This window comes from Artemia sp. Qi Xiang Cuo, chromosome 15 (genome assembly GCF_049724085.1).
Source record: "Artemia sp. Qi Xiang Cuo chromosome 15, ASM4972408v1, whole genome shotgun sequence".
In the NCBI taxonomy this organism is placed as follows: Eukaryota; Metazoa; Arthropoda; class Branchiopoda; order Anostraca; family Artemiidae; genus Artemia; species Artemia sp. Qi Xiang Cuo.
The window spans coordinates 27,629,650-27,648,553 of record NC_142808.1 but is presented as its reverse complement, the minus strand read 5'-3'; the positions used below and the strand labels follow the sequence as shown (position 1 = coordinate 27,648,553).

General features: G+C 36.2%; 1 protein-coding gene across 2 annotated transcripts in view; it reads right to left on the bottom strand.

Moving 5' to 3' along the window:
- LOC148943512 (uncharacterized) overlaps window positions 1–390 on the bottom strand; it is a 204,707-nt gene extending 204,317 nt beyond the window's left edge. For both annotated transcript variants that reach the window (XM_089101541.1, XM_089101542.1), the window contains exon 1: window positions 307–390. In XM_089101541.1, the coding sequence (XP_088957667.1) occupies window positions 307–380 (74 nt within the window). In that variant the 5' untranslated portion in view covers window positions 381–390. The remainder of the gene's footprint in view (window positions 1–306) is intronic.
- Between the last annotated feature and the right edge of the window lie 18,514 nt (window positions 391–18,904).

Sequence of the window (18,904 nt, the reverse complement as noted above, 5' to 3'; positions counted from 1 at the left end):
ATTCAGTGTCTGTTCTGTCTTTGTAAGGTCAACTTCGAAAGGTTGTATTTTCGTTTTTTTTTTATTTTTTTTTTAGCACTGAGGAAGCCTTGGTGGAGGTCCTTGTCGAAATATTTGCTTATATTTTCATCTTCATGATTTCGCCACTGGCTGACAAAATCCTCGTTTTTCACCCTTTTTGATTTTATTTTTCATTTTGTTACTTTCTCTCCTCTCTGAGTTTCATTTGTCATGTATAGCCAGTGTGGTCTAAGAATGTATTTGATTTAAATACCTGCAATAAACTAGGTAGTATCGATAACCTACCATTGAGTACCACTGGGAAAGCCAATTCCGATATAAGAGCAACCATAGAGTACGTTTGGTACAGCCTCAAGCATACATAGTGAGAGTGACCTGCAAAGTCGACATAGCTTTATTTCATTTTTAAAGTTAATTTAGACTAGGTTACGTACGCGAACGTAACCTAGTCTAGATAGAATTCCCTGGAAAAAAATAGAATTGATCTGTAACTTATTTCTTTTCATTGAGAAAATTCAAAAGAGAAATCGAACTTTTCTTCACTTCGTTGAGAAAACTTAGAATTAAAGGGAAACTTTATATTTCTCCAGAAAAAATAGACTTGATGTGTAACTTACTTTGTTTCATTGAGAAAATTCAAAAGAGAATTTAAACTTTTCTTTACGTCGTTGAGACAACTCAGAATTAAAGTGGAAGTTTTATCTTCATGGCGAATATTCACAATCAAAGTTTAACATTTTCTATCTTCTATGGAAAAATTTAGAACAGAACTTTGTCTTTGTCTTTATTATTGTGACAAGTGCTGTATTTTGTTAATCTTGTATGTAATTCGTGTACATAGCCATCTTTTGGCTTTAAATACACGTTATCTTATCTTATCTTATTGTAGCTTGTTTAGAAGGAGAATTCTCTATCAAGGCTACCAAAACCCTTGAAAATACTAATAGTATAGGGTAAAATGTTGCTATTGTAGCTAGTTTAAAAGGAAAGTGCTCCATCAAGGCTACCAAAAAACCCTTGAAAATACTAATAATATAGGGTAAAATGTTGCTATTGTAGTTAGTTTAGAAGGAAGGACGAGATTTAATGTCCTTGGTAAAAGCCTGGACGTGATTTTAGTGTCCTTGGTACAAGTCTGAACGAGATTTAATGTCCTTGGTAAAAGCCTGGACGAGATTTAATGTCCTTGGTAAAAGACTGGACGAGATTTAATGTCATTGGTAAAAGCCAGGACGAGATTTAATGTCGTTGGTAAAAGCCTGGACGAGATTTAATGTCCTTGGTAAAAGTCTGGACGAGATTTAATGTCCTTGGTAAAAGCCTGGACGAGATTTAATGTTTTCGGTAAAAGCCTGGGCGAGATTTAATGTCATTGGTAAAAGCATGGACGAGATTTAATGTCATTGGTAAAAGCCTGGACAAGATTTAATGTCCTTGGTAAGAGTCTGGACGAGATTTAATGTCCTTGATAAAAGTCTGGACGAGATTTAATGTCTTTTGTAGCAGCCTGGATGAGATTTAATGTCCTTGGTAAAAGCCTGGACGAGATTTAATGTCCTTGGTAAAAGCCTGGGAAGGAGAATGCTCCATCATGGCTACCAAAGTTTCAGAAATTTAAAATAATTACTCTCAATACATACCTCCAAATTATTTACATGTTTTAAATGTAATTAAACAGGATTTTAAGGGGCCGATACCTCAAATTATATCAAACAGTTCGTGGTAACAAACTGTAAGTAAGGAGCGACCCGGCTCAATGGTAACCGAAACTGTAGAAAACGGAATTTTGATACCAATAGATACATCAAAAGAATCAGATTTTAATGCCGATTTCAAATATATAAGTTTCATCAAGTTTAGTCCTACCTATCAAAAGTTACGCGCCTGAGAATATTTGGCTGATTTTCGTAAAAAGGAGAAAAGACCCCCTAAAAGTTATGGAACCCTAATGGAAATCACACCATCATATTCAGCGTATTACAGAACCTTACTGCGGAGGTTTCAAGCTCCTATCTACAAAAATGTTGAATTTTGCATTTTTTGCCAGAAGAAAGATCACGGATGCGTGTTTATTTGTTTGTTTGTTTTATTCCCCAAGGGGTGATTGTATCGACCCAGTGGTCCTAGAATATCGTGAGAGGGCTCATTCGAACGGAAATTAAAATTACTAGTGCCCTTTTTAAGTAACCACAAAAAATGGAGGGCAACTAGGCCCCCTCCCACGCTCATTTTTTTCCCAAAGTCACCGGATCAAAATTTTGAGATAGTCATTTTGTTCATCATAGTCGAAAAATCTAATAACTATGTCTTTTAGGATGACTTAATCCCCCAAAGTCCCCGGGGGGAGGGCTGAAAGTTATGAACTTTACCCAATGTTAACAATGTTATTGGTTACTGGGAAGTATGCATACGTTTTCAGAGGAGAATTTTTCTGGTAGTGGGGGAGGAGTGGGTCGGAGGTTATGTGGGAGGATCTTACCATGAAGGAAGTTTTCATGGGAGAAGGGACATTGCTAAGAAGGGGGCGCCGGATTCCCCAGCATTATTTAAAAAAGGATCAGAAATTATACATAAAAAAACAAGTTTTTTAACTGAAAGTAAGGAGCAACATCAAAACTTAAAACGACAGAAAACATTACGTATATGATTGGGTTCATCCCCTAGTCAGTACCTCGCTCTTTAAGCCAAATATTATTTAGTACTATCATAAGAGCTATTTATTCTAATTAACGGCATTTGTGATTAAGGGGTCATTTTTAAAGACTTGGAACAAAATTCGAACTTTAGCTTAAAGAGCAAGGTATTGACTAGGGGGCGAACCCTCTAATATACGTATTAAAAATATAAGAATATAGAGGTTCGTTACGTAAGTTAATTCGTAAGTTACGTATATTTATTACTAATAAAAACGTTCGTAAATTAAATTAAACAGGTTTCGAGAAAGCCATTTAACCAAATAAAAGTAAAATTAATATTCAATTTGTTTTTAATTATTCATATACGGTGAGCCAAAATCAAAACCTGCATTAATTCAAAAACGTTCAAAAATTAAATAAATAAAAAGTTTTTTTTAACTGAAAGTAAGTTTTACTGAAAGTAAAACTTAAAACGAACAGAAATTATTCCATATATGAAAGGGGCTGTCCCCTCCTCAACGCCTCGCTCTTTACGCTAAAGTTTGACTTTCTCACAACTCTTTTTTTTAAACAATAAAAAAATTTAGCGTAAAGAGCGAGGCGTTGAGGAGGGGACAGCCCCTTTCATATACGGAATAATTTCTGTTCGTTTTAAGTTTTAAAGTCGTTCCTTACTTTCAGTTAAAAAAACTTGTTTTTTATTTAATCTCGAGTAAGGCCGGGTATGGTTCGGAAAACAGCCAGAAGTTCTAAAAAATAGAGAGTAACATTTATTTTAAGTTTTAAACTTGTTCCATACTTTAGCTGAAAAACCTTTTCGATTTTTAATTTCTTTGTCTCAAGTGCACCAATTGAAAACAATAAACTATTCAACGTTTTATGAACGTTCGCAAACTGTATCTAGCTAGTAGACATTTAATTTAACATCTCAGTCAAAAACGCCTGTGAAAATAGATGTTTTCGTTTTGTCTTAATGTTTATAGTGACGGTAATTTATTTTAATATGGATTTTATTGGTGAATGTTCGCAAGACCTTCCAAATTTATAAACATGTCTCATGGAGAAATTGTTCCAAACCGATATCTTTTTCCGTCAGTATTTCTAACTCCCTGTTAAGAATGTTCACGAAGTGAAATTTCGTAGAAATAGGCACGTGATCCTGTGTAGATAGTATTGAAGCTCTCTGATTGCCTGTACTGGCAGTATTCTAGCTCATTGGAGGTCAATGATCTTGTATAGTTCAAATGTTAAGATACTTCCATAGTTCCATTAAACAAAAAATGAGCAAAAATAAAATCAAATAATCTATCGAGCGTGAAACTACCACAAATCAGCATCGATAAATAAAGGAAACCCAAAACGAACAGAAATTACAATAAATAACCGAGTCAAACTCAAAACGACCAGAAATTAGCATAGATTGGGCGCAGAACCCCTATGCCTTCCCAAGGCCAGAACAAAATTTGCACTTTACTGAAAAAAATATAAGACACAATTATTCTAATTAAATGGGAGTCAACTTGAAAGTCATTTGATAGTTTTTTTACCAATGTATTGTGTTTAATTAAATCAAAAGTTTATTTGCACGTCCACTGCGATAACATTGAGCGAGGTGTTGGGTTTTCCAGGATGTTATATATTATGTCGAAAAGGTGAACAAGATAGTGGGTGGTAAATGTTGATTGTAAGATTCAGAGTTGCCTTTGGTCAACATTTGGGATTATCGTTACTGTCAACGACTCAGCTATAAGCTTTTATATAACTTGGAGAAAACTTGAAAAATAGTAATGGGCCAGACACCATCAGTGTCTTGCTTGTTACCTTTCTTTTTTTGCGGGAGTGATAAAATCAAATTTCCAACAATTTGGGAACTTACCAGTAGAGGTAATTTAATTAAAAAGTTAGGACAAAGGTTCTAAAAGATTGTCAGCAAAGGCTTATTAGTATAATTGGGAGGTCTAGCGGACAAGTGCTGCACTTTTTTATGTTCTTAATTTTGTCTCAACATCTAAGGGTGCAACAACGGGAAAACTGAGAGAACGTAAATCATAAGGATTTTTAGAAGATAGAGGAGAGAGGCTTTGAACTATGGAGGTAAGAAATTTGTTCAGATCAATGGCTTTAACTGAGGCTTCTTCTTGAAAATGTAAATCTGTGTTATTATGTGTGATCCCACAATTTGTTTTAATCCTATTAAGCCATTGTTTTGTTTTAATAGAAAACGAATGTTGACTTTATATTTGCAATAAAAAGAAGCAGATTTACGTAGGCTATTTCGTTTTTTAATGTTTATACAGTGAGTTAGACTCGGGTGTTTTACCATTCTTAAGTAGATTCATTTGAATTCTAATTAGCTTTTCCAATTGGCTAGTAATGTATGTTTTGTCATTAGAACACGGTTTTACATTTTTCGCAGGGAAGTCATTTTGTATTTTGTTTTAATGAAATTTTTGAAGATAGAAACTTTAACATTAATGCCATTATTCCCCATGAGAGCCAGCCAGTTTTCATTAGTAATTTAAAAACCAAATTTGAAAAGGCCACCATTGGAAATTGGGCGATAAGAGAATTCAGTAACAGAACAAGTATGATTAAAGCTAGAGAGAAGCTTCATTAATATACATGGTATAAATGTTATTGGATGCTCCTCGTCATCAAATTCTTCGAATAGCACTGCCCTAAGTTCGCAATCTGAGCTGTCTGTTTGCGGCACAAATGACAATGAAAATTCCGGGTTTTCAGTACTATTTAGCTATAAAGGGCCTTCTTAAGTGTATAAGATGCATTTTCTTCAATTTCAGTCAATTTCACGTGGTTCAGGACATCGTTTTTTGTTAGATCTTTTAAAAGTTCAGCTATTGTTGCAAAACTTTGTATAATTTTTTTTATAATATCACGACAGTCCCAAAAACGACTTAACTTTTTTGTTGGTATTTGATATGGTGCGTTTGTAATTCTTTCATTTGTTTGCCTTAACGGGGTTATAAGACTGTTCCTAATTTTGTGGCCAAGGTACTTTGTTTGTGACTATACCAATCTACGTTTTTCTATATTTTAAGTCATTCTTGCCCCTCTAAGACTGGTTAAAACTTGTCTCATGTGAGTTATATGTGCATTAAACGAGTTTCAAAAACTATAATATCATCCAGGTTGTCTCTTGTATATGTTGACTATTTTAAGATAAAATCTACTAGTCGGTGAAAATTTAAACGAGTTGCATGACGGTTCAGTTAAAGAGGGTTCAGTTGCATGAGGGTTCAGTAGCACGAGGGTTCAGTTGCACGGGGGTTCAGGTGCACGGGGGTTCAGTTGCACGGGGGTTCGGGTATACGGGGGTTCAGTTGCACGGTGGTTCGGTTATAAAAGGGTTCGGTTACACGGTGGTTCAGTTACACGGGGGTTCAGTAACATGGGTTCAGTTGCTTGGGGTTCAGTTACACGGGGTTTAGTTACACGCACACCTCAAAAAACTGTCTGGTGGGAAAAAATAGCCATTTGACACTAAATCAGGAACGGTATCTATTGTTTCAGTTAAACATAGAAGTAAAAGTTTATTGCGAAAAGAAATTTTTGGTGATTTCAAAAAAGAGCCTGAAACGCCTTGAAAATGGCGTCAAATTGAAATAAAAAGTGCAACATTGGAATCAGCATGGTCAAAAACATTTTTGTAGGATAATTACAGTCCCCAACCTTGAACACTAGGAAAAATAACTTTTTTGCATGGGTAGTCTTCCTGTCTTCCTTTTTTTCTTTCTTTTTTTTCTAGAAGGGCTAGAGGGTGACCAGAGCATCATAGAGAGGTATGTAAAAGCTCATTTGAAAGGGAATTAAATATGTAAGTGCCCCTTTTAAGTGACCAAAAAGATTGGAAGACAAATAGCCCCCATCCCTACAGGACCTCTCCCCCAACTAGTCCTATAAAAATTTTGAGATGGGTATTTTGTTCAAAATAGTTCAAAGGTCCAATAGTTCAAAGGTTTTGATGATGATATGGCCCTCCATAGTCCCTGAGGAAGAGCTGTATGTGGTATCGGGCGTATCGAGATCAAGCGTATCGGTATCGTGCGTATTGGTATCACATGTATCGTATCGGGAATATCAGTATCTGCTGTTGTTGTTTTATTAGTTATTTTCAAGGCTCATTTTTTTAAAGCATTTCCCGGCAAGGTATCAGTAGTAAGCTATCTAGTACCGCAGAAGGGACAAGGCCTGGAGCATGAATATACAGTGCAGTTTCAAGGGGACATGCCTTACCACGGTCATTCATCTATTAGCACGACCGGTATATGCCTTAGTAGACGGGTTTCTGGGCCAACAACCATTTTTTGGGCCAATCAGAGATGTATAAGGAATTACCCAAAAATACGTGTATAGTTTCATGGGCTCACGCCCTACCATGGGTATCAATATATTTCACAACTATAGGCCTTGTGAGACACGTTTTTCCTGGTTCGATAGTCAAAATTAAACTGTATCATATTACGTGTTCAAAGATGATCTCTTTTGTAAAATACTGATTTCAGCTGGAGAGCATATAATCATGTTTTTCAGTATAAATAAAGATGTAATTACTCTTGCTGGATCAGGTGAAAAAACAACTTGAAATAAGCCTTTTATTATTGAATTTATTCATTTTTAATGGAGAACTCTATAAGAATCTTGATGGTAATTAAATATATATATTACTCTTGTATTATAAAAAAATGAGATCTTTTTCGTATAGCTAGCTATAACTATCTGCCACATGGCTTTTTGATTGACAGTGGAATACATATCTATTGCAGAATTCACATGCTTTGTAACAGCTGTTCAGGTATTTTGACTAAAAGGGTACTTAACTAGCTTGCGAAATATCTCATATGTTCATAATTGAAAAAAGACATACATATTTTTATCCTGTGTATGGGCTTTGGTATTGTGGAGTTGGGAGAAGGGGCACTCCCCTTTAATATGATGAATAAATAACAAACGGACTAAATAACCAAAATTGGGGTATTTTTTTATGCATCGTATTTAAAATATAGATACTTTAAGCTCCATGAATGGCGTTCTTTTTTCTATGTGTTTTAAGATGATTGCGATTTAATCCTATAAGGTTATAAAATACCTAGCGAAAAAACAGAAATTAATTTTTACTCTAGGACACTGATGATCAAAGCCCCGACCAAAAGCGAGCAAAGCTAGATGTTGGCCTTGACAACACTGACAGGGACCTAATACATTCCTTGAACTCGATGAGGCCAACTGTAATCCGCTACGCATCCCGTTCAGATGGACAAGGGGTTTTTAATGACCTACCTATAATTTCTAACGTAAGTCCATTTATCAAATAACCTCAAATTTTTTTTAGGTTTATTACACACTCACAATTTTGCAAATTCCTTTTTTAAACAAGTCGCATATTATTTAACTTTCAAGCCTTGATTATTGATGGATGGCCTCCATTTAGCATCGTTAAAATTAATACTAGAAACCAGATTAGCATGCGCGTGCCTCTTGGCCTGATCAAATGCCAACCCTCACCATTGAGGTTAAATTTGCTAGTATTAGTGAATCTTTACCCCCACCAACATTTACACTTCCAGATTTTTTCCTTTTTAACTCTGCCTTGCACAACACAAATGTTTACTGCACAAAATTCGGTGACCCCTTTAACTCTTTAATGTCAGGGGATATAATAACAGACCCCCTGGCTATTACTCATTCCTATGTTAACAAGATTCGATCCTTTTTTGAACAACAGATGGGGGCGTGGGGAGGGAGGGACAGTTTAAAAGCATCAATAGCACTAAAAATATTTTGTTTAAATGAAAACGAGAGTAAACTCTATTCGAAATACTTGCATACAGGGATGTTAACAATTCGCCCGCATTATCAAATTATTAGGAGGTTTTTTCAGATTGGGTTAGCAGCATTGAGACTAAACGAGATATTTATAAAGAGGGGGGTAGCAGGAGGTTGTTTTATTTATTGAGAGTTTAAACGTTAACATATGTAGATTTGAAAAAAAAATATTTTAAGAGGTGTGGATAGGGAGAGGGGTATAGTTTCAAAATATCATCCAGATTTAGAGTGCTGTAAAAGAATACAACGAATCTGTTTCTATGCAAGGCTACAGTGTTTCAAGTATGCATTTTAATTGCCACCTATAAACCTCTGCGTGAAAATGACTCTAAGAAAAAGTTGGACGAACTAGTAGTTAGTAGGGATGGATCAAAGATTCCTAAAGTAGATTTTAATTGTTTAAATGGCCAACTTCCCATAACATTAAAAGGAAATGATATTTTTGAGCGGGCTAATGCACACTTAAAGATTTGTAATTTGGTGTTGCAGTATGAAACAGAATTTGAGGAGGGTCAGCGTTCTGATAAAAAGGGTGTATTATTTCCAGTGAGGGATCCGTCCATTGGGCCAGGTAAGCATTGGATCTGGCACCTATACTCGCCACCCTCAGAGCCTGATTCAATAGGACATTTCAATCCAATAATCGATATTAGTAGGGTTTTATGTGAGGGTAAAAAACGGGGTGGTGTATGCTATTATTGTCCAACACGCCTGTCCCGATTTTGGACTGATTTAAAGTTAAAGTATCAAATGAGACACTGCTAACGTCTTGAATACCATGCTGTTGAAACGGTAAGCGGAGATAGAGCGATCTTACGTCTTAAGAATTTCAAGAGCACACTCCTACAGAGCAATAAGATCGTATTGGATTGCGAAGAGAAAATCACCGACGTTTACGATTCGTCAAATTCAAATTGTCTTAAATACAGGACGTCAAAGGGGTCTCTTACGATCACGCGCGACGAGATTCCAGTAATGTCATACAAGTGTTGGATGTAGTTGAGTCATTGGGAGATGAAGACTACATGCGCTTGGCATTGACCAGTCTAATTAAAACAGTGAATGGTGCAATTTCTCGCCATCGTTACACAAACAATCCTATGCTCCTATTACCAGATGACAGATTGGCCATTAAAATCGTAAAATATGGTGGGTTTGCAAGGGGGAATTCGATGATGATGTTGGGAATGGGGGAAAGAGGAAGGTGATCGACCACAATCATTTGTGGCAGGAAATTATGTCGGGAGGGAGTAACTTTGGAGGGGTTGCACATCAATCGTGCAATTTAAACGTTAGACAGCAACATTTCATATCGGTTTTTATACACAATTCCAAATACGACTTAAAGTTTATTTTACCGGCGTTGGCCTACATTGCCAAGGGAGGAGTTGTAGATAACGCATGGATAGATGGTTTTTTTCATATAATATCATACCCAAATCATCGGAAAAGCTACTGCTGCTAGAATTCATGTGGAAAACAGTTGACAAGGGTAACACGTGCCTGAATAAATCCGTTTTGTAGACTATTTCTGTTTCTTCCTCAAGTTCTTAAGTCAATTGATTCAGGTACAGAAGAGCGACAATTTTGATAGCTTCCCCCTCCTTAAACAGTGCTTCCCTGATGATGAAATATATGATTTATTAATGTGTAAGGGAATATATGGACATAATTACTACAACTCTACCTCGAGGCTAGATGAGGTGTCATTGCCGCCCATTGAAGCTTTTTACAATACGCTTACTGAGAGTCAGCACACCACTGGCGACTATGAATTTGCCAAGAGGGTTTGGGCAAAGGGTGGGTGTAAAAATGGGTGGGATTACTGTAAACTATACTTGGCCAGTGATGTACTGACTCTTCTGGACATAGTGTGTAAAAATACGCATAAAATCTATGGAGACTTCGGTTTGGATTTAGGGTTTTATTTTGCCACTCCTCATCTGGTGATGTACTTGATTCTTAAAATTAGAAAAAAAAAAGTAGGTTTGATCTCCGATGTGGATCAGCATCTGTTTGTAGAGAGATCAATGAGGGGGGGGTACGATTTTCACAGGGACCGTATCATGAAAATTGATCCGACCGGACACCACACCGATGAAAAGTCAGATGCGGTTATTTTGGATATGAATTCCCTTTACCCGTTGGTAATGTATCACTACTGTTTGCCGTGTGGTATTTACAAATGGCTTAACAATCTATGCACTTCGAATGTCCCCAACTTTGCTACCACTGAGCAGAATGGGGCGAAGGGTTTTTTTTAAATGACGGTGAAATACCCATGGAAATCCATGACTCGGTAAAAGAATTTGTTTTTCCTTGCAAAAATAGGCCGGTGAGTGGGGACTCTCTGATTCCCTACAATTCATCTTTAGTAGAGGATGGGAGTATGCACTGGGTGCCTTCAAAGCAAAAACTTATTGCCGACCTCAACCCAAAACAGAATATCGTTGTAAATCACGTGCTATTGAAATGGATGGTGTCCAATGGTTTCAAAGTCACAAACATTCATTGAGCCCTCCAATTTGATCAAAAGCCCTTTATAAAGATATTTGTTGAAGCCTTTCTTAAGAAATATATACAACCAACAACAGTAGTTGAAAAAAACGTCTATAAATTTACATCGAACTCAGCCTTCGGTTAAATGTATGAAAGTGTACGAAACACAATTCGATATGACATTGCGACTAACCACAAATACTTTACTCGAATCATAGCTGATCCAAACTTCAGATCGTTCACAATCATAGACTCTGATGTGTTGCTCCTATATATCAAGAAAAGAAAAATTATTTTAAAGAAAAAATTGCAGGGGGGAGTACAATAAAGGAAATATCTAAAAAAAACTCATGTTGTCATTTTATTATAATGTATGCAAGGTACAATGGCCGATTGAGGGACAAATTCAACTATATTATGGGTACACTGATTCACTCCTGTTAAAAGTTAAAACTGAAAATTTGTTGAATGATTTGGAAAATGGAGAATGCATTAGCTCACGAATGGACTACACCAACTGGAATGAATCCCTCTAACCAGAGCTAGTGAAACGCCAGGCCCCCAATCAATTGTTAATGTTAAAATCTGAAAAGGGAATCGATCTGATATCCAGCGGTGTGTTCCCTTGGCCGAAGGTATACTTCATGGAAACGCACAACAAAGACATGAAACAAGTTTGCAAGGGGGTGCCTACACATTTTTTAAAAATAATTTAGATATGAGTGTCTATAGAAACTGTGTGGAACGTAGTTTAGTCCCAAGAGCGAAATTCATGGCAAATCGCTCTTTACAATTTAAAAACTACACAGTTAGAGTTGAGAAAAACGCCATGTCTGCCATATCAGACAAAGTTTATGTACTTGAGGATGGTGTGAAGGTACTACCACACGGGCACTATATAATTTCAGACCGAGTTGAATGTGTAGAGCATAGAAAGCAACTTTGTCTGAAAAAAATAAATGAAATTACTCAATTGTACAAGTTTGGTGGTGGATGTTTAATTTTTTTTTATTCTTATCAAAAAATTTTCAATACTTGTGCAAGCTAGAGCAGTTACTTCTTCTTCTTCTTCTTAATTTCTCTATACATTGTTATTTCATGCCCCCCTCCGGCCCCGGACTGGCCTGCCGCACTTCCCAGCCAACGCAGCGGCCACCTCGGCCTTCGGCCGAAGTGGTGGCTGCCCCTTGGGGGGTGGGAGCGGCCCCATTTCAAATTAAAATGTTGTAAATAAAAAAATGTCATATTATTTCAAGTGTTTTCTCCTATTGCTGCCTATTTAAAATAATTTTTTTATTTTTTATAAATAAATAAATATAAAAAGAAGTGCATTTATTAAATTTAAAGTCCTTTTTTTCTAGTGCTTATTTAAAAATAAATGTTTATATTTGTGTTTTTCTTATAAGTAAATAAATAAAAAAAATCTTAAGTGTATTTTTCTTGTTTAAAGTGCCTTTTTTCTGTAATGTATTATTTGTAAAGTGTTGCTGCTTTTATGTTACTAATAATAGAAAATATGATTCTTTATTGACTTTTTTTCTCATTATTCTTGAACGGAGTATTAGTAATAGAGAAATTATTTAGTCATTAGACATCTATAGTCTACAGATAGTTGTAAGTGAGCTGTTGAAGGTAACAGGAATATATATCAATTTAAAACACCATTCAGATCGTTTCTGTGTGGGCCATCAAAGTCAGGAAAAACGACACTCTTAACTAAAATAATTAAAAATTGCGATAAAATGTTTATGGAAAAGCCGAAAAAAATTTACTATTGCTACAGTATTTGGCAGGAGTCATACGATAAAATAAAAGCAATTGCTATATCGGGCGTGCAGATATAATTCATACAGGGACTTGCTGTTTTCGACATTATTGAACCAAACTCATGGCTGATTATTGACGATATAGCTGAATTCATTGAACAATGGTCCAAGGAAATGCTACTACTGTTCACTGTTCACTCTCATAATGAACAGATTTCCGTTACTGTAGTTCTACACCATCTCTTTCATCAGAGCAAATGTATGCGAACACTTGCATTGAGCTACACCTACTATATCATCTACAGAGTTGTTTGTGATTCTAGCTCGCTAATAACTCTCAATAAACAAATATACCCCGGCACCCCCAAATTTCTACTTTCAGCGTACAATCAGGCAACTAATAATCGCTACGGCTTATTACGGCTACATCCTATTGGACCTTAATCAAAATTAACCCGAGGATTTACGTGTAGTCACAGATATTTTTGACAATGAAATTACAGTATATCTCCCCGTGAACAGTAAAATGGCTATAAGTCGGCATTATGAAACTGAAGAAGCTACATCAAAATAGACATTTATTTTCCGTTCTAAGCATATCAAAACCCTCACTTAGGAAAGCCATACTCAAACACGGTATTGACAATGATTTCATTAATCTAATATCTGAACTTTGTTTAAATTTAACCGAGGGCAATGTTCAACTGCAAGAAGTAGTTAAGCAACAGGCAAATCAAAATCGTTCCATTGTACGTTGATTGGCCTGTAAAAAAATAGGAAAGAATTTTAAAAGGAAGCGTCTTCTTCAAGCGGGCGGTACCTTTTTTACACTTTTGCTGACACTAATTGCAGGACTTGTAATCAGTTTTCTCAAGATGGCTAAACCCTATACATTGACTCCAATAGAACTAGCTCTCTCGCCCATGGAACACTTTGAAAACAATCTGAGTAAATTCATTGACAACGAGAATATTGAGGATGATAAAAAACTGCTTTACTTCAAGATGCACTTTGCCGAGTTGACAAACATAAGCCCTATCGGGCGAGAGCCAGTGGCAATGCGAGTGTCATTGATCACAAAAAAGAACCATTACCTCAGGATTCGACTGCTGCTGCTACTGCTGGAACACAGTTAAAGAAGGAGGAATTGGATTCAATAGTGTGGAGCATTGGAAATATAATGCCGCACTCATATCGTCAACAAAGTAAACGACTCATAACCTTTCTCATGGAAATTGGTCAAGATCATATTCAGGTTGATAGCAATGGGAAAGGAATTATAATTCAAGGCACGAGCTTTAATCTACTTGATTTAATCTATGATATGGTTACACATCGTAAAGGACTTTTATCGTTTGACACTGATCTATATATTTTTCTAAATACATTGAACTTTCCCAAAAACCTTATTAGCAATAGGCGAATTCTAAAAAAATTAAATGAACATAGTCCCTCATCATCAACAACATTAAAACACGAAGAGAAGAAGAAGATTTTAAATCAAAAATTCAAAGGTGGTTGAAATCCCCCGCAAAGCTTTTCTATTAAACGCCAAAGGGAACTTCCCTCACCAAAATATGCCATAAATAGACCGGTTAAAGACATTTCATAATCATTTTCTTTTAAGCAATTGAAGACACAACAAGTGCTTTAACAATGGATAATACCAATGAGCAAGTAAGTGCCTTTCTCTCTCTACTCCCCCCCCCCCCAAAAAAATATACTTTGCTTTATTTCAAGTATACTCTTTTTCAACTGTGTAACTCCTCCTTCCTCCCCCCACCATTCAATCCCATTAAACTCTTTCGAAAAAAATAATTATTCTTTTCGCTAAAACTTCCGTTTTTTCAAAAGACGCTTGTTTAAACCTTAGCATTAATCAAATCTATCGTGCACGCTTTGTCTAAATTAGCAAAAATATGTGTCAATTTTGGCTGAACCCTCTGAAAAAGGGTGTCTGGTAAACAAGAAAAGGATTAAGGCTACAGGCAAAGCATAATTCCATGTTGTCTGGAAGAGGAAAACGAATTGTTTGCAAAATTAATGCGTAATAGAGATATTTCCGGACGTGGAAATACGCAATTCCAACTATGATTTGAAATTCATATTACCAGCATTGGCACGATTGCAGAAAGGGGAAGTTGTAAATGGCAGGTAGATGGTTCTTTTTCATAAGGAAATCATCTGAAAAGCTGCTAGTCCTATAATTTAAATGGCAAACAATTGATAATGGTAATACTTGTTGGAATAAAATCCGTTTCCTTGATTCTTTTAGTTTTTTCCTTAAATCCCTAAATCATTAATTTAAGTACAGAAAAGCGATGATTTTAATAGTTTCCCCCTCCACAAACAGCACTTTCGAGATGAGGAAATGTATTTTTTATTAAAGTGTAAGGGCATATACCCGTACGAGTGCTACAGCTCCACCTCGAAGCTAAGTGAGGAAAAATTACCACCCATCGTAGATTTTTATGATTCACTTCGTGATCGTCAATGCACCACTTTCTATCATGAATTGGACAAGAGGGTTTGGGCAAATGGAGGGTGTAAAAAAGGGTGAGATTATTGTAAAATGTACCAGGCAAGTGATTTATTGACTTTGATGGATATTGTGTGAAAAAAACGGATAAAATTCATGAAGAATTTGGGTTGGATTTGGGTTATTATTTTTCCACTCCTCATTTGGTGATGGATTTAATTCTTAAAATAAGTGGAGCAGAGATAGGTCTGGTTGCCGACGTAGATCAGCACCTGTTTGTAGAGAGATCTATGAGGGGAGGGTATATTTTTCACGGGCATCGTCTCCTTGAAACTGACCCGAATGGACAACGAACCGGTGAAAAGTCTGATGCCGTTTTCTTGGATATGAATTCCCTTTATCTTTTGGCAATGTCTCACTTTTATTTGCCGTGTGGGAATTACTGATGGCTTGACAATCCTTCTGCTTCAGATTTTCCCAATATTTACGCTGTTGAGGAAAATGGACCACAAGGATCGTTGTTCGAAATTGATGGTGAAATTCTTCTGGAACTTCATGACTCGGTAAAAGATTTTGTTTTCCCCTGCATCAATAGACCGGTGCATAGGGACTCGCTGAGTCCTTGCAATTTATCATTAGTAGAAAATAAAGGAATGCATTGGACATATTCAAAACAAAAGCTCATTGCCGACCTGGAGCCGAAATGGAATAACGATGTACACCATGTTCTTTTGCGGTAAATGCTTTCAAACGCTTTCAATGCCACAAGGATTCATAGAGCCATAAACATTTGCCTCTCAATTACTTGGACTATCTGTCTTGGCTTTTCTCTGTCTACAATTACCCAACCCAGTCTTGATGCAACCTATGCAACCTATTGCGCAAAATACTTGATAATTTCAATTCAAAATCATTCGACCTCCAAGCCTTACAAGAAGCCCTCCAAAACCTTACATGAAGATGTTTGTTGACACTTTTGTCAACAAACGCTTTCAAGCAGAAACAAAGGTCGAGAAAGAGATCTTTAGACTCATTTTAGATTCAGCCTTTGGTAAGATGTGTGAGTGTGTGCGAAACAAGAGTCGTTGTGACGTTGTGACTGACCCAAAAGAATATGCCCGAAACATTGCGGATCCAAACTTCATATAATTCACGATCATAGACTCCAATATGGTCCTCTTACGTAGCAAAAAAAGAAATGTAGTTTTAAATAAAAGCATTGCCACTGGCAGTGCCATTCTAGGAATATCAAAGAAACTCATGATGGAGATTTATTACAATGTATGTAAGCGCCAGTGGCCGAGGGAGGGACAAGCTCAAGTTTTTTATGGGGATACCAATTCTTAATTATTAAAAGATAAAACACATATTAGACGATTTGGAAAATGGAGAGTACATTAGCTCTTGGATGGACTACACAAACTGGGATGAGTCCCGTTATTCGGAGCTAGTGAAATGCCAGCCCCCAAATCACTTATTTAAATTAAAATCAGAAACGGGAAGTGATTCGGTATCGCATGGTGTATTTCCCGGTCCGAAGGGTTACTGTATGGAAACGCACAATGAGAATACCGAAAAAGTCTGCAAATGGGTGCCTGCATACAATTTAAAAGACAATTTCAAAATGTGTGTTTATAGGAACTGTATAGAACAAAATTTGGTTGCAAGAGCAAGTGTCATGGCCACTCGCTCTTAAAAATACAAAAACTATACACTTCGAGTCGTAAAAAATGCCATGTCCACCACATCTGACAAAGTCTATGCAATTAAGGGTTGTTTTAAAGTACCGCGACGTTGCTACTCTCGTGCGTCAAATTAAGCTGAATATGTAGATTATATAACTCAGATCGGTATTGATAGAGCTCTATATTTATTGGAGGGGGGAGGGGGCGTCTGTTGCGGGGGGAGGGGGCCGTTTCCGTCAACAGCTCAACACTGTCTTTCTTATTTCTAGTCTTTTTTCCATCACAAGCTTGGCACTGCCACTTCGTTTTATATTTCATTGCGCAAAGCGGTAATTTCAAGTGTTTATTTAATCTTGTCATCAGCTCGGCCACCATTATTGATGGTCGCCTGATCCTCGTGTTTTTTAAAATGTGTATGTTTTAAATACATGTTTATGTTGTTGTATTTATTTTAATGTAAATTAAAGACACCATATATTTTATTTCCTCTTGAATATTCATTCAATAGATTGAGGTTAGAATTGGTTAGTTACATTTTGACATTGGAAGAGAAGGTATCAATTTAAAACACCCTTCAGATCGTTTTTTTGCGGACCGTCCATGTCTCGCAAAATGAAACTTTTAACAAAAATAGTTCAAAACCGTGATAAAATTTTTTTAGAGAACCCAAAAATATATCTTATTGCTATAGTATATGGCAACAATCTTACGATAAAATAAAGAAGATTGATCCAAGAATAAAGTTTATTCAAGGACTTGACGTGTTTACTAGTATCGCGCCAAACTCGTGGCTCATTATTGACGATCTATATGAATCTATTGAAGAATGGTCGCGGGAATTGTTACAACTGTTTACTGTCCGGTCCCATCGGGAAAAAATTCCTGTAACTATTGTTCTACACAATCTTTTTCATCACAGTAAATGCGTGCGAACTCTTACTTTGAATTGTACCTACTACATCAACTATAGAGTTGTTTGCGGTTCAAGTTCTCTTATAACTCTAAACAAAGAAATTTATCCTGGTAAACCTAAATTTTTACTTTCTGTATACAATCATGCAACTAACAAACCTTATGATTACATATTATTAGACCTGAATCAAAACACGCCCGAAGAGCTGCGTGTAGTCACTGATATTTTTGATAATGAAATTACTGTATCTCTACCTATGAATAGTAAAAAAAGGTCATTAGTCGCAATCATTACATTGAAGAAGCTACAGGAAAACCAACATTTATTTTCCGTGCTAGCCTTTTCAAAACAACGACTTAGAAAAGCAATTCTCATGCATGGTGTGGACATGGAATTCATTAATCTCTTGTCGGAACTTTGTTTAAATTTAACGGAGGGTAATGTTCATCTGTCAGATCGTGTAAAGCAGCAGACAAGGCAACATTGATCACGTGTACGTGCTCTAGCTTACAAAAAGAAAACAAATTGTAAAACAAAACGTCTTTTTCAAGCGGGTGGTAATTCCTTTTCAGTGTCACTACCAATAATCACCAGACTTGTAAAGACTATTCTCTAGAAATGGCCAAACCCCTATAAATTGACGTCAATTGAACTTGCTCTTTCACCCAAACAGCACTTTGAAGATAATTATGATAAATTTCTAGACAATGAAACAATTGCTGATGATGAAAATTAAATTTTGCTTCAAAATGCCCCTCGTCGTGTCAACAAATATGAAACATATCGTTAAAAATCGCTCAAAGGCAATATCATCGATCAGCCTTCTGATAACAGTGAAATATCGAAAAAAGAAGAGTTATAAAGAAGTTTTATAAAGTTTATATCTTAATCTTGTCGTTAACTAAGTGAATGAATATTAACGCGTATCGCTGACAACAAAGAAACGGGTGAGAAAAACAATGAACTATAAATCCAGGGCTAACCTTACAATGTAATTTATTTGTTATCGGACTGGATTGCAAATCTTAAAAGAGTCGAATCCTTTGATAGTCATTTATATA